Source organism: Ictidomys tridecemlineatus, chromosome 7, assembly GCF_052094955.1.
Source record: "Ictidomys tridecemlineatus isolate mIctTri1 chromosome 7, mIctTri1.hap1, whole genome shotgun sequence".
Classification (NCBI taxonomy): Eukaryota; Metazoa; Chordata; class Mammalia; order Rodentia; family Sciuridae; genus Ictidomys; species Ictidomys tridecemlineatus.
Window position 1 is genome coordinate 167,133,430 of NC_135483.1, and position 13,911 is coordinate 167,147,340.

Consider the following 13,911-nt stretch of genomic DNA (forward strand, 5'->3'; position numbering starts at 1 on the left):
TAGAGTGCTTGCCTAGTAAGTATAAGGCACTAGGTTCAATCCTCAGCACCACATAAAAATAAACAAAATAAATGCATTGTGTCCATCAACAACTGAAAACATTTTTAAAAAAAGAGCAGTCAGATAATACAGCCCTGCAGTTTGGCCCATTGCATATAATGCTCAAAGCATATATATGATTTTTTTGTGTATTATGATTTTTTGTGTACTTATTTTTTTATATAATTACATAGCAATGTTGCCTTCCATTTCCATCTTCTCTTTTGTCTATTTGTAAAATTTGAGCACATGATACTTCATATATTAGTTGATGCCTTTGAAAGCAGTATAACATGATCTTTATGCCTATAATTTGGATATAGGCCCAAGCTCTTTTACTTACTAGGTAGGGATATCACTTTGGACAAATTATTTAACTTCTGCATTCTTCAGTTCCCTCATCTGTGAAGTGGGAATTAAACTGTACCTATGACATAGGATTATAGTAAAAGTTAAAGGAAATGCTTGGTTAATACTGTGTCTGACACAGTAAGCATTTAAAAATATTATACTTAATCTGAAAATAATGGTTCCTTTAAATTAAATTTATAAAATTGTCAAAGCTCACTCTGATGTGTATAGGTATTTAACCAATGAAAATTTAACTTGCATGAATTTTATGATTCAATGTATGGAAAAATTTAAAGTAGGAAAATATAAATGGTTATAGAACTGTGAATTATACTTTACAGAAATTTATGCTAAAAGAGAACTTTTCTCTTTTGATCTACAAGTATATTACTAAACAGTTTATATTCTTTTCTATTTTATATTCTCCACAGGAAATTTGTGGAAAGAGAACTGTTCAAACCTGATGAGGTACCTGAAAGACATAATTTATCCTTTTTTCCAACTGTAAATGATATAAAAAATCACATCCATGAGGTACAGAAATCCTTGAGAAATGGAGATATGGTATATAACTCAGAGATTATTCCAGCAACGGTATGATCACAACCACAATTTTTTGTTTTATGAGAGAATCTTTCTCAGTTTCTCTAGTATTTGTCCTAATAGAGATGGCTACTATTAGACCATCTGAATAACTATGACATGGGAAACAGTAGTGACTTTTTTTTTTCTTAAAATGTAAACCATAAATTATCAGGTGGTAACTGCAATTTTGTTTAAATTATTGTCACAAAGAAACAGTAGATTTCCAAATCTGAGTATACTAAAAATAGTAATCTTCACTTTAAAATCAATATTTTTTTCTCTATGGAAATTATTTCATACTTATTTAGTAGGCTTTTATTGAGTACATTATCCACCATTTTGTATTTATTCATTTATTTATTTTGAGACAAGTCTCACTAAATTTACCCTAGCTGGTCTAGAACTCCTAAGCTGCAATGATCCTTCTGAAGACCTCAGCCTCCCAGTGCTGGGACTGCAGTGTACAAAACCACAATTGGTGCCCCCATTTTTTAAAAAAAAAAGGGAAAAATTAAATAGTTCAGACTTGAATGCATAAAGTGGTAAATGTTAGTTCCATATGCCAAATATGAATATCAATTGTAGTTCATAGTTTAAAACTGTATTTTCCCCAAATACTAGTCATTTCCAAGAAAATTTTACTAACAATTACCTAAAAACTACTAATTACATTGCAGGCAGTGACTATGGCATTAAAATTTGAGTGGCATCCTTTGTTCTCCTAACTTTCCAAATTCAGAAACTGAACATATTCAGAATTTTTTTTTAATTATTGATGGACCTTTACTTTATTTATTAGTTTATTTATATGTAGTGTTGAGAATCGAATCCAGTGCACCACACATGTTCTACCACAGAGCTACAACCCCAGCCCAATATTCAGAATGTTTTAAAGCTAGAACTGCTATTTTTTTTTAAATCTTTATTTTATTTATTTATTTTTTTATATGGTTCATGAGGATTGATCCCAGGGCCTCACACATGCGAGGTGATCACTCTACCACTGAGCCACATTCCCAGCCCCCAAAACTGCTATTTTCTTGCTATCCAAAACTTTCAATTTCCTTTCCAAAACTCAAGAAATAAAATAGATTTGCTATACAAATAATTGCTGTCCAAACTCGGGAACCTAATATATTTGTATAGTAAAGTATACTTGTGCTTTGAGAATATGAACAAGTAAAGAGAATAATAGAATAAAACACAAATATAGTTTGACAATAAAATATGACAGTTGTATGAATGATTTAAGTTTTTTTCATTATTACTACTTTATTTTCATTTAAATAAATATTTCTATTTCAGCTTCAGTGGACTACAGATAGTGGGAATATTCTCAGAGAGACTGTGACAGTTACATTTGCAGAAGGTATGTTATCTTGAATGCCTTTATAAAATTAAATGATGTAAAAACTGGAAGAAACTTAAAATATTATATGATCAAATTTTATAGATAAGGAAATCATTACCCAAAAAAGCAAAAAGCAACTCTGAGATTTTTCAAAATATTTCTGGCTATTTAAATTTCTCTGATATTTAGCACTTAGGCTTCTTTTTTTTTAATTTTTTTTTAATTGTTGATAGACCTCTGTTTTATTTATTTATTTTTTTATGTGGTGCTGGGGATTGAACCCAGTACCTCACACATGCTAGGCAAGTGCTTTACCACTGAGCTACAACTCCACCCCCAACATTTATACTTCTTTATGACTGAAAATTAAGGCTGATTACCAGCATAGTAAACTACAATGCTATATAATTCCAATAGTAATAACCATAAGATACCTTGATCTTGGAACTATTGTTTATTTTGAATGTTTTGCTTTTTCGCATATGTTCTTATTCCTTTTGTCTTTCAGTAGTCTAAACCTATTTCAACCCTTTTTGCATGTGTTCCATCTTCTGCATGGCCAACTCCCTTTATTACTCAAATAACAATCTCCAGTTTTAAGTGCTTTCGTAACTTCACCTTCAGGGAACTACTCATTCTTTTTTATATTTACCTCTGCATTTAACATAGAAAGCTGTTGTTTACATAACTATATTCTTGTAATTTGAGCCTTTCAGAGAGAAGGATTATATTTTATTAAAACTAACATAACTATTGCCTAGGATAATGCCTGCTAAACAGTTAGTACCTAAATAAATGCTTTAGAATCAATTAATGAATAACCATATATAGTATAGTGTTTTTTATTCTTCTACTTATTAATCTTTGCCTACAGAATGGCTTTGATATTATTTAGCATTATTCATTTATTCTATATATATTTAAATCATTGTGCTAAATGCTAGACATAAAAAATATTGGGTAAGTTTTCTACTTTATGAAACTTAAAGTTTAGCAAGAGAAAAAGAACATTAAACAAGTATATTCTAATTAATTACTGTTTTGAAAAGTACCATGGAAGAATTGTGCAAAATTATGTGGGACTAGACTAGTGATATAGACAGAACAAAAAGTTGGGGATTGACACTTAAAAGTGTCACTTTTAAGAACTGAAGAACGACTAGAAGTTTGCCAATCAAAGGAATTACATTTGTGAAAAACAAGCAAGAAGAGCTTTGTCACATTTAAGAAACACTTTTAAGAAGGCTGGTGTGGGTTTAGCATAGACAGTGCTTAGAGTTAAAACTATATAAGCGAAACAGATTTAGAAGGCCATTTTACTATACTGATGAAAATGTGTAGTAAAATGTATAGACTGAAGCTGGTTGTATATATACTCAGAGGAAACAAATTGGAGAGTTATTTTAAAAGTAGAATTTAAAGACCATGGTTATTGATTGAATAATTGGGGATAGGGGACAAAAGAGTTGGAATGATCTAAGATGACTTCTGATTTTGTACTTTGAGCAGTTGACTAATGATAGGATTTACTGAGGTTAGGCAAAAGAATAGAGTATTGGTGAAGGAAAGAGAGAGGAAAAGGTATCAGATTTAGAAACTTGAGTATTAGAGCCATTTCAATAGAGTGGACTAGGAGGAAGCCATATTAGAGTTATGAAGAATGAATGGAAGATAAGTGAAGGAGTAGAGATAATGTGAACCACTTTTTCAAGAATTGTCTATAAAGAGAGTATGGGTTGAGAAAAGGTGTTTTTAAGATAATAGAGACTTGCAGACATAGTAAAAGTGGTAGAATGGGAAGTTGAGATTTCTCTCTTTTGGCTTCTCTTTTTAAATACAAGTGAGGGTAAAAATTAGGAAAGGTGTTAGGAAGGGTGGTGTGAATTTGAGGGACATAGAGATAAGAAATTATTCTGAATAGAGTAAAAGAATTGCTGAACATTCTAGGTGAAGTTCTAGTTGAGGTTGGTATCAGCACTGGTAGTGAGTTTTTTTCCAATGGCACTGACTTTCTGTATATAGGCATAGGAAGCCATTTCGTTCAGAGTTGAGTTTCAGCAGCAGAATATAACCAAAGGCAAAGGAGTTTATGATACTTGTAAGAGAAACTAAAATTATAGACTATGGAATCTAAGCCAGATGGGGAAAGAATCTTATTAAGGAAAAGTAATGGATCTGAAGAAAATTTAGGGATAAGTTGACTACAGTCACATGAGGGTGAAGAATTATTGTAGCAAAGTACCTGTGTAAAATGCCTGGAAGAATTAAGTATTGTTCAGAGAATGGAATGTTTAAATATGAGATTTTAGAGGTATAATAGTCTAGAATATTCTAGAGGTACTAGTAGAGGTAGAGTAGTATCATACTAATGGGCAGCTGTAACAGAATCAAGTAAAAGGACTGTAGAAATGAAGAAGCCAAGAGAACTCTTTAATCTTCTGAGCATTCCTCTGAAGGATTGATTACACTGATTCTGTAGATGAGGAAACTAAAATTTACAAACTGAGTATTATAGTATGTTGATGGTAATCCAGAAAAGCCAGAACTTAATCTGGCTTAAAAGTTCATCCTTATCTGACACAAGGACCAGTTTTTAAATTTCTCAGTTCTAGATGGGTATGGCAATGCACATCCATAATCATAAAGAATCAGGAGGCTAAGGCAGGAGGATCAAAGTTCAAGGCCCTCTCTCAAAAAATAAATAGGGCTAGGATGTAGCCCAGTGTTAAAGTACCCCTGGATTTAATCCCCAATATCACCAAGAAAAATAAAATCTGTTATGGAAGCCCTAAAATTGTAGGGTTTTTATTATTGTTATTTCCATTTGTTTGTTGAGACAGGGTTTTGGTAAGTTGCACAGGCTGACCTCATACTTGCTATCTGCTGCCTCAGCTTCCTGGTAGCTGAGATTACAGGTGTAAAATTGTTTTTTTGATATTAAGGACATTAATATATTTAAGTTAACATAATAAGAGCTACATTAAAGGGCTAGGGCTGCAGCTCATTGATAGAGTGCTTACCTACATGTACCAGGCCCTGCATTCAATCCCAGCAAATAAATAAATAAATAAGATATGAGAATGACTCAAATTCCATAAGGACAATTACTTTTAAAACTAATTAGACAAGTTTTTACTTTTATTCATTTATCCCAAAATGAGTTATGGATTAAGAAATTTAATAGTATTATTATTGAGGACCTATTTGTGCCAGGCATTGTGCTAAGTTTTAGGACTACAGAAGATGAGTTAGGTTTGGTCCTTGTAATTGAGAATCTCAATAGGCTTTACATATCTAGAAAACTTAGGGTGTAGACTAGCATTATAGTGTGAAGACTGGACTATATTAGAGTTCCAGATGCAGAGTCTTTCCAGGAAAAAATATATTTCTAGATCCCAGACCAGATCTACTGAAATGAAATTTATGGAGGTTAAGGTCTGGGGGTGCAAGGCCCTGTGTTCAAACCCCACCACTAAAAAATAAGTGGAGATTGAACCTAGGCATTTTTGACAGTTTTTTCATAGCTGTGACCAAAAGACCTAACAACAATTTTAGAGGGGGAAAAGTTTATTTGGCACTCAATATTTCAGAAATTTCAATCTATAGATAGCCGGCTTGGTTGCTCTGGGTCTGAGATGAGTTGTAAGGGTGTGGAGGAGGAAAGCAGCTCAAAACAGGGCAATCAGTAGCAGAGAGAGCTCCACTCAAAAGGGACAAAATATAAACCCCAAAGGCATGCCCTCCACAGACCTTCCTCCTTTAGCTATACCCTACCAGTCTTTAGTTATTATCCAGTAATAATATTACCCAGTATAATGTACCCAGTACATTATAATGTACTGATTAGTTTAAGGCTCTCATAACCCAATCATTATACCTCTAGATTTTCTTGCATTGTCTCACAAAGGAGCTTTTGGGGTCCACATTATACTATTCCATAATAATAGGAATATATACTTTCTAAATTTTCCTTAGAGATTCTGATGATCTATCTGCCTGGTTCTGGAAATAATGGGCTAGCTGACTTTATTTTTCTTTCTTTCTTTTTCTGATGATAATGATTTCTTGAAGTCTTTTGCAAATCTTTGATCATGTTTGCTATTCACTTCTGATAGAAAGGGTTGTAATAAAGCATAGTATCCTAGAAGCAATAAAAATAATTTTGTTTTAATAGTTTGTATTTTATATAATTTAGGAAATTCACCAGGAGAATCAATTACCACCAAAGTAGAAGCAAATCAGGCTGGGTCTTCTTTGTCTCCAGAACCAACCCACTTGCTCTCCTCACTTTCCTCATTTCAGCCCAAAATATTTACACAATTACAGGTAAGATAGCCAAAATTGGGGCTCTTTTTTCTCCATGTCTCTTCTTCTAGTGATTTTAGAAAACTATTATAGCATTATAATGATCAGATATTTCTTCATTATTAATTTATTGACTTCTTTGTATTTTAAGATGATAATTCAAATAGTCTTTTTTGAAAAAGTTTGAAGTGAACTATGCATGCAGTCAAATTTAGTTATATTATTTTTCTCTTGGTTCTTGTTTCTGTCCTCTTAATATTTATTAGCAACTATTCACTTATATTTTATCTGTGTCAGTTTTTTGTCAAAAGAGTAGTATATCATATGAAAATATTATACATTATAAATCCAAATATTTTGATATAAATTTTTTCTATTTAAAAGGGTTTGCAGTTACAACCACAATTTACCTCTCCTGATGGATCACCAGCTTTGGTATCAGTAAATAACCATCCCTCTTCCAGTCCATCAAGACTTCTGGATTCGGTAGAAAATGATGTAATGAATAGTAATTCTCTACTTCTTGGTCAAAGTCATGGCCTTCAAACAGATACATGCCTAACTCAAAATAATAGTACTGCCTCTACCATGGGTAATCTCCCAGAACCAGATCAAAACCTAGTTGCAGTGGATCAGCTGGTAGAAGTTGAAGATATTGAGGAGACGGAGAATCTGGAAGGAAGTATCCAAAGGATTCTCTTGCGAGATGTGCAGACCATTCCAGTACGGATTATAGATAACCACCCAGCTCTTAGTAAGTTAAAATTAACTTATGATGTAACTTTTTTTTAATCTTTATGAACTACCATTATTATATCACATTACAGAAAAAAATACTATCATTTCTACCCAGCAGGTCTATAATATTATACAACTGAAGCAAAATTATGAGAGAAAAGGGGGATATTTCATTAGCATGAGTTTAAGAGCTTTTAAACTTACAACTTCATATTTCTCCCTATTTCTAGTTATTTAATCCCTTTGAAGTTATTATTCCCTAATTAACTTTTTTTCCATGGGAAAAAAATCTCTTGATGTGAAATCAAAAGATTGTTCTAGAATGCTTTAAAAATTGATAAAAACATAAAATATGGAAAACTGTTTTAGTGCAAAAAATGATATATGTATGCACAAGTAAAAGTAAAATGAAGTGGACAGATACAAAGGGTAAAATGAAAATTTTTTTTTTTTTTTTATCTTTTTTTTTTTTTTTTTTATTGTTGGTCGTTCAAAACATTACACAGTTCTTAATACATCATCTTTCACAGTTTGATTCAAGTGGGTTATGAACTCCCAACTTTACCCCAAAAAATTTTGAGTTATAAAGTTAAATGTTCTGAGTTCTATGGAAGGTGAAAGGGAACTAATAAAACTTGGGCTCTTGGTTTAGTCCAGGACCTTGTTATCTTCACTTTATTACTAACCAAGTTGATTTTTTAAAATATTTTTTAGATGTTGATGAATATTTATTTTATTCATTTATTTATATGTGGTGCTGAGAATCAAACCTAGTGCCTCACACATGCTAGGCAAGCACTTTGCCACTGAGCCACAACCCCAACCAAGTAGTAAACTCTTTTAACTTCTACTTGACCTAACTGTGTCACTTCACTTCATACAAATTGTTCTGGACCAGTCACTTTTGTGGTCAAAGACTTGCAGTTTACTTTGAAGAGCAAAAATCTTCACAGAAGTTATTCTTAGAACATGTATTTTCCCTCCATCTCAATTCTTATTCTTCTGGGTAAAGAAGACAGTGACATAGTTCCTTTCAGAAAAAGTCATTATCTTTTAGATTTGTTGAAAGCATTACTTTTAAAGAAAATGTATCCAGAGGGCTGTGGCAGTTATAACTGCTGAGTAACTTAAGTAAATGTGAAGAAAAAAGAAATATATGTGAATTCTTCATGAGAAGAATTATACAGATGAGTGCTCAGGTAAGTGAAGTAATTGCCTAAAGTGCACATCTAGTAAGTGACAGAGCAAGGATTTGAACCCAGATCAGTCTTGCCTTTCAAAGCTTTCTTCCATTCAAATGTTTCTTTCCTCTGTGTTGTGCCACAGTATTTCTGGGAGTACTGATCTAGATTGTTTTGAAGAAGACCCTGTTTGGAGCCAAATTTGCATGATTTATCAAGTTAGATTAACAATCTTGAGGGACTATATCACCTAGATATGAGTTCTTAGAGTTACTCAAATCCATCCTATGCTAGTTCTCTGTGTCTCTGGCTAAACTCTAATACACCTGCATGTGCAGACAAAAATTAGATATGTTGAGCATGCTTCTATGAGCAAATATGGTCCCCTTAACATGTTTCCTAATAGCAACTGAAAAACCAATATTCTTGAGAAAGAGAGAAGAAAATTTGATGTTAGACATTCCATCACCACTTATCAGTAGTGCTGTTTGTGTGCTACCTTTAGATTAACTTGGTTATAAGTGCTTTCAAATCAGAATGGTAAATGGATTCTGAAATGTTTCAGATAAACAAACATATAGTTCACACACCTAAATCAGAGCTATCATCTAAGATGTGGCACTGAGTTTTCAAATATACTATTTTTTCTGAATTGCAGCTTGGTTCTTTTTCCAAACTGTTGTAGCTTTTTGTTTTTCTTCTAATTTATATAATTCTAAAGATTCCAGTGTCAAAGTATATTAACCCTTTGGATTTTTCTTGTATGTTTGGTTTTAAAGTTGAAGAAAACCCAGAAGGTACTATTTCTATGAACCAAGTTAAACAAGAACCCAAAGAACCAACATTGTCCTTGGAAACAAAAAAAATTGGACTGTAAGAAATTATCTGCTACATAAATTATTGAAGCTTTTCAGAATTTACAACTCTGGTGACTTCTGATGTTTTAGAAAAGAAGGTGAATATTATCAAAGCACAGCATTGTGATAACTGGACTGAAGACTGATGAGCAGCTTTGATTTAAAACTGGTATTTTTGTTGCCAAGTTCATATTTTAACCTATACTAAGAAATATTTTGCCCTTCTTATTTTGTGTAATTGTTATGCTTTTTGGTTATCTAATAAGTCGGTATTTCAAAAGATTGTTTGAATTTACCCATAGTAATTTAGTCCAAACATGAACACTTATCTAACATTTCTGGAAATATCCAGTTTGGTTCATTTAACACAAAAAAGAACAACAAAAATAGTAGATGAGTGTATGTTTATGTTACGAATTTTAAAGTTATAAAGAAATTTAATTAACAGACAGATGAGAGAATATTTGTAGTCCTTATTATTTGGAAAGATAAAGCAATAGATTTTATATAATAACACAAACCCAGCAATCAAGTCTGTGAAAACCATACAGTTACATTTTAGCCTCTTCCTTTTAATTTTGTATTTTTAACTATAAACCAATAGCATATTAATGGTCATCTAATAGAAATTTAAATGACTTGGTAAGTACTGAGAATTTTAACTAGAATTAATCAGATAAACAACAGAAATCAGTATATGTTGCATAAACTTATACTATGTTGCAGGTAAAACAGTATTAATGTGTAGAAAGATGAAGAAATTGAGAGAATTTGGAAATAATAGAACTTCTTGGGATTTAAAAATAATTTGGGAAACTTTTTGTTGTTAGTAGAGGTTTTGTTTTTTTCCCCTTTAGTTTGAAGATTCAGTTCAGATTAGAAAAGATTATAAGTAATATTTAGATTGTTCTAATGCTGGAGTTCTTACTGAATCAATAGTATTAGAATTCAAAGTATTTCAGGACAAGTATTTATAGTTTAAAATTTAGTTCATTTTTAATACTTTAAAATATCTGATCTGGTATATTTGTTTGTTAAGTATATTTACTTCAAATACCAAATAAGTACTAATCAGTATATTCATTATAAGTAACTGTTTTCTGAAAGATTGGCAAAATAGAAACATCACCCATAGCTGCCAAGAAATAATCTCTAGCCAGGCATGTTGGCACATGCCTGTAATCCCAGCAACTTGGGCGGCAGAGGCAGGAGGATTGCAAATTTGAAGTACCTAGCCTCAGCAAGTTAGCAAGGCCCTAAGTAACTGAGAACCTGTCTCAAAATTACAAATTTTAAAAAGGAGTAGCGATTTGGCTCAGTAGTTAAGTGCCCCTGTGTTCAATTCCTGATACCAAAAAAAAAAAAAAAAGATATCAACCTCCAAAGGCTTGTTTTTCCAAAGACAATATTTAGGCATAATTTTATTTTTTAAAAACATAAGAATTTCAAGTGGATATTAATGTTTCATATTCAAAGCATGCAGAGTATAATATGAAAGTTAACCTTAATACTTTACGTGATTATAAGTCACTTTTGACTTTTCTAAGTCCAGTCTCTCATTCTTGATTTACTTTGTTTGAGGTACATGACATGTATCTAAATGTAAAGCACTGATATTTTAGAAATAAGTAGAATTCTAAAATTGCTTACTTTTTAGATTTATATCCTATTCAATATAAATTTTATTATTTATATCCTATTTAATGCAAAGCTAATATTTAGTTATATGTACAATTTTATTAAGAATTGCTTTTTCTTAAGAAATGAAAATATTTGTCAGCATTTGTAGAAGTTTAGGCTGCTAAATTTGATTCTATTATGCAGAGTTAAACAATTCTTAGTTACCTCAAACCCACATTTCTGTTAGTGTATGTGTATTTAAAAGGAATAAGTTTGAATTTATTTACAGTTTAGAGTTGCACAGTAGGTAATACTGTTTTTGTTTGTTATTTCTACTTTTTATGGAAACTTTTTCAAGATTTTAAATAATATATCTTTATCTTCCAATAATGATAAATGTGTATTATTTAATATTTCACCCTTGAACTATATTGTATTCTTTTGGAGACATTCCTTTCTTTTTTGATGTTGAGTTGCTAAGGAGAAATGCATGTTAAGACACAAACTCTGATCAGTTACCTGTGAGGATGAGAGAGATGTCAGAGGATTCCAACTTTGGTCCTTGATCAAGAACAAAACATAGTTAAAATATATTTCTCTTACTTCATTCTGTGTGATTATCTCTTCTGATAATGTTTTTTATGAGAACAGAAAGTTACAGTGCATCCTTCTGACAAACAAAAAACAAAACAACCTACAAAAACCAAGAGAATGAAGAAATGTTTAAATTCCTTATTGTATACTCTTTTGGGTTTTAGGTAGAAACTGGAACTATGAGTATTTTCATGTAAGTACTTTAATGAGTAGCTCTTTAAAAATGATTTCTGGGAGAGCTGGGGATGTGGCTCAAGCGGTAGCGTGCTTGCCTCGCATGCGTGCGTCCCGGGTTCGATCCTCAGCACCACATACCAACAAAGATGTTGTGTCCGCCGAGAACTAAAAAAAATAAATGTTAAAAATTCTCTCTCTCTCTCCTCTCTCACTCTCTCTCTAAAAAAAAAAAAAAAATGATTTCTGGGAGATTTTAAAAATTCATTTATCCTCTAAATGCATGGTTAGCCACAAGATGTCAGTATTTTGTTCAAAGGTGCTTGGCATCACGTTTTGAAAACAGTTTACATATTTTAAATGTCTAATTATTTTTTAATTCACAGGGTATTAAGTACAAATATGTAAAATCTTTCATTATCCGTATTTGGCATTCTCCTAACAGCTCTACAGCAAAGTTTGATATATGTTCTTTCCTGTCATATTTTTCAAGGTGTAATATCTGTGTAAGGAGTCAGACATTCAAATTAAGCAGTTAGAATTTCACAGTTACAGCTCACTTGTTTCTTCATTGTAATTTTCATGTTCCAAGCCTCCAACTGAACTTTATATATACTCCAATGAATTATAGATAAATACAACCATGATAGATGTTTCCCTCAATAGTAATTTTCTGTGTAAGCAATTAGTATAATTAAAAGGAACAGTTTAAACATCTTATGCAAGTCAATATTTTCCTATAAGTCACAAAAGTGATGGAAGACAGGTTTTGGGGATCCAGTTCTGAATTATTAGAGTTTCTAATTTTGAGGCCCACCAGCTTGTGTTTCATCTTCTTTATATCCTGTCAAAAATATATATTTAATCATGTGGGTATGAAAAAGATGTTGTTTACTTTATGCCTGGTTTTAAAAGAGGTTAAAATGTGTGTGTACATATTGTAACGATGTATAATGTCCTTGTTATAATGTAATTTTTTCATTAAAAAAGTCCCTTGATGTTTTTCTTACACTTGTTATTGTTTTTTTTATTTTTTTTACTTGTTATTATTATTTTTATGGTAGTTTTTTTCATCTTAAATAAGATGCTGAGTGAACACTTTAATACCTGAGAATTTTGGCTAGAGATTTATGTATGGTTTGGAACCTGAAAGTTTTTTTTAAGCATAACTACCAATATCTTCTATTTACATTTGGGGTATACATGCATTTAGTGATCTGTTAGCCAGGCATCAACATTTTAAAATGATTTGTATAACATGGTGTGATACCTCTACCATTGAAATCATGGTGCCAAAATACATACAGCTTTGTGCATTGCAAATGATAATAGAATTATATGATTTTTAGAGAAGAGATCATTAATTATCCTCCCTTTGCTCCCCACCCCCTTTGTTCCACTCCTTTCCTGTTTTTCAGGAACATAGAAAATCTTAATCTCTCCAGAGAGAAACTGAATTGGCTCTTGCCCATATGGCAGCTAGTTTAGGCTTCAGACATCTTAAATGATATATTGTTTTGATATCTGAACAGCTGTAACTCAACTTAACTATAAATCCAAAGCCTTAGTATACTTCTACCAAATACATGTTAGCTGTGAATTCCATTGTTATACAGTACAAGTTTTCACTTCTGATCAAATCCTTAGAACTTTTAGAAATAAAATTGTAATTTAAGAAAAAACTCAACTTGTTAATGGATATTAAAGGGACTCCAAAGAAAAGCAAGGAAATTGTGTGTGGTTAATATGGAAAACCTTTCAGAATGTGATCTAGTTAAAAGAGTAATAAAACCAGAGGACAGAATAGAAATCATGTAGCAGATGGGATTTTATTCTTAAATGTATTTATTACAGTATAATTAATAACAAATTGTATATATTTAAAATACATAACTTGTTAAGTTTTCATATGTTTTCAGCTATGAATCGATTGCCATAATCAATCATAATGAACATAGGCCGGGCATAGTGGCACACACATATAATCCCAGTGGCTCTTGAGGCTGAGGCAAGAGGATCTTGAATTCAAAGCCAGCTTCAGCAACTTATCAAGGTGCTAAGCAACTCAGTGAGTCCCTGTTTTTAAATAAAATATAAAATGTGACTGGGGATGTCA

General features: G+C 31.7%; 1 protein-coding gene across 5 annotated transcripts in view; it reads left to right on the forward strand.

The window, feature by feature from the left end:
• Positions 1–12,806, forward strand: part of Carf (calcium responsive transcription factor) — a 35,354-nt gene extending 22,548 nt beyond the window's left edge. For all 5 annotated transcript variants that reach the window (XM_005338921.5, XM_078017872.1, XM_040294723.2 and 2 more), the window contains 5 exons: positions 822–984; positions 2,281–2,344; positions 6,522–6,652; positions 7,016–7,385; positions 9,330–12,806. In XM_005338921.5, coding sequence (XP_005338978.2) covers positions 822–984; positions 2,281–2,344; positions 6,522–6,652; positions 7,016–7,385; positions 9,330–9,427 — 826 coding nt within the window. In that variant the 3' untranslated portion in view covers positions 9,428–12,806. The remainder of the gene's footprint in view (positions 1–821; positions 985–2,280; positions 2,345–6,521; positions 6,653–7,015; positions 7,386–9,329) is intronic.
• Positions 12,807–13,911: the final 1,105 nt, after the last annotated feature.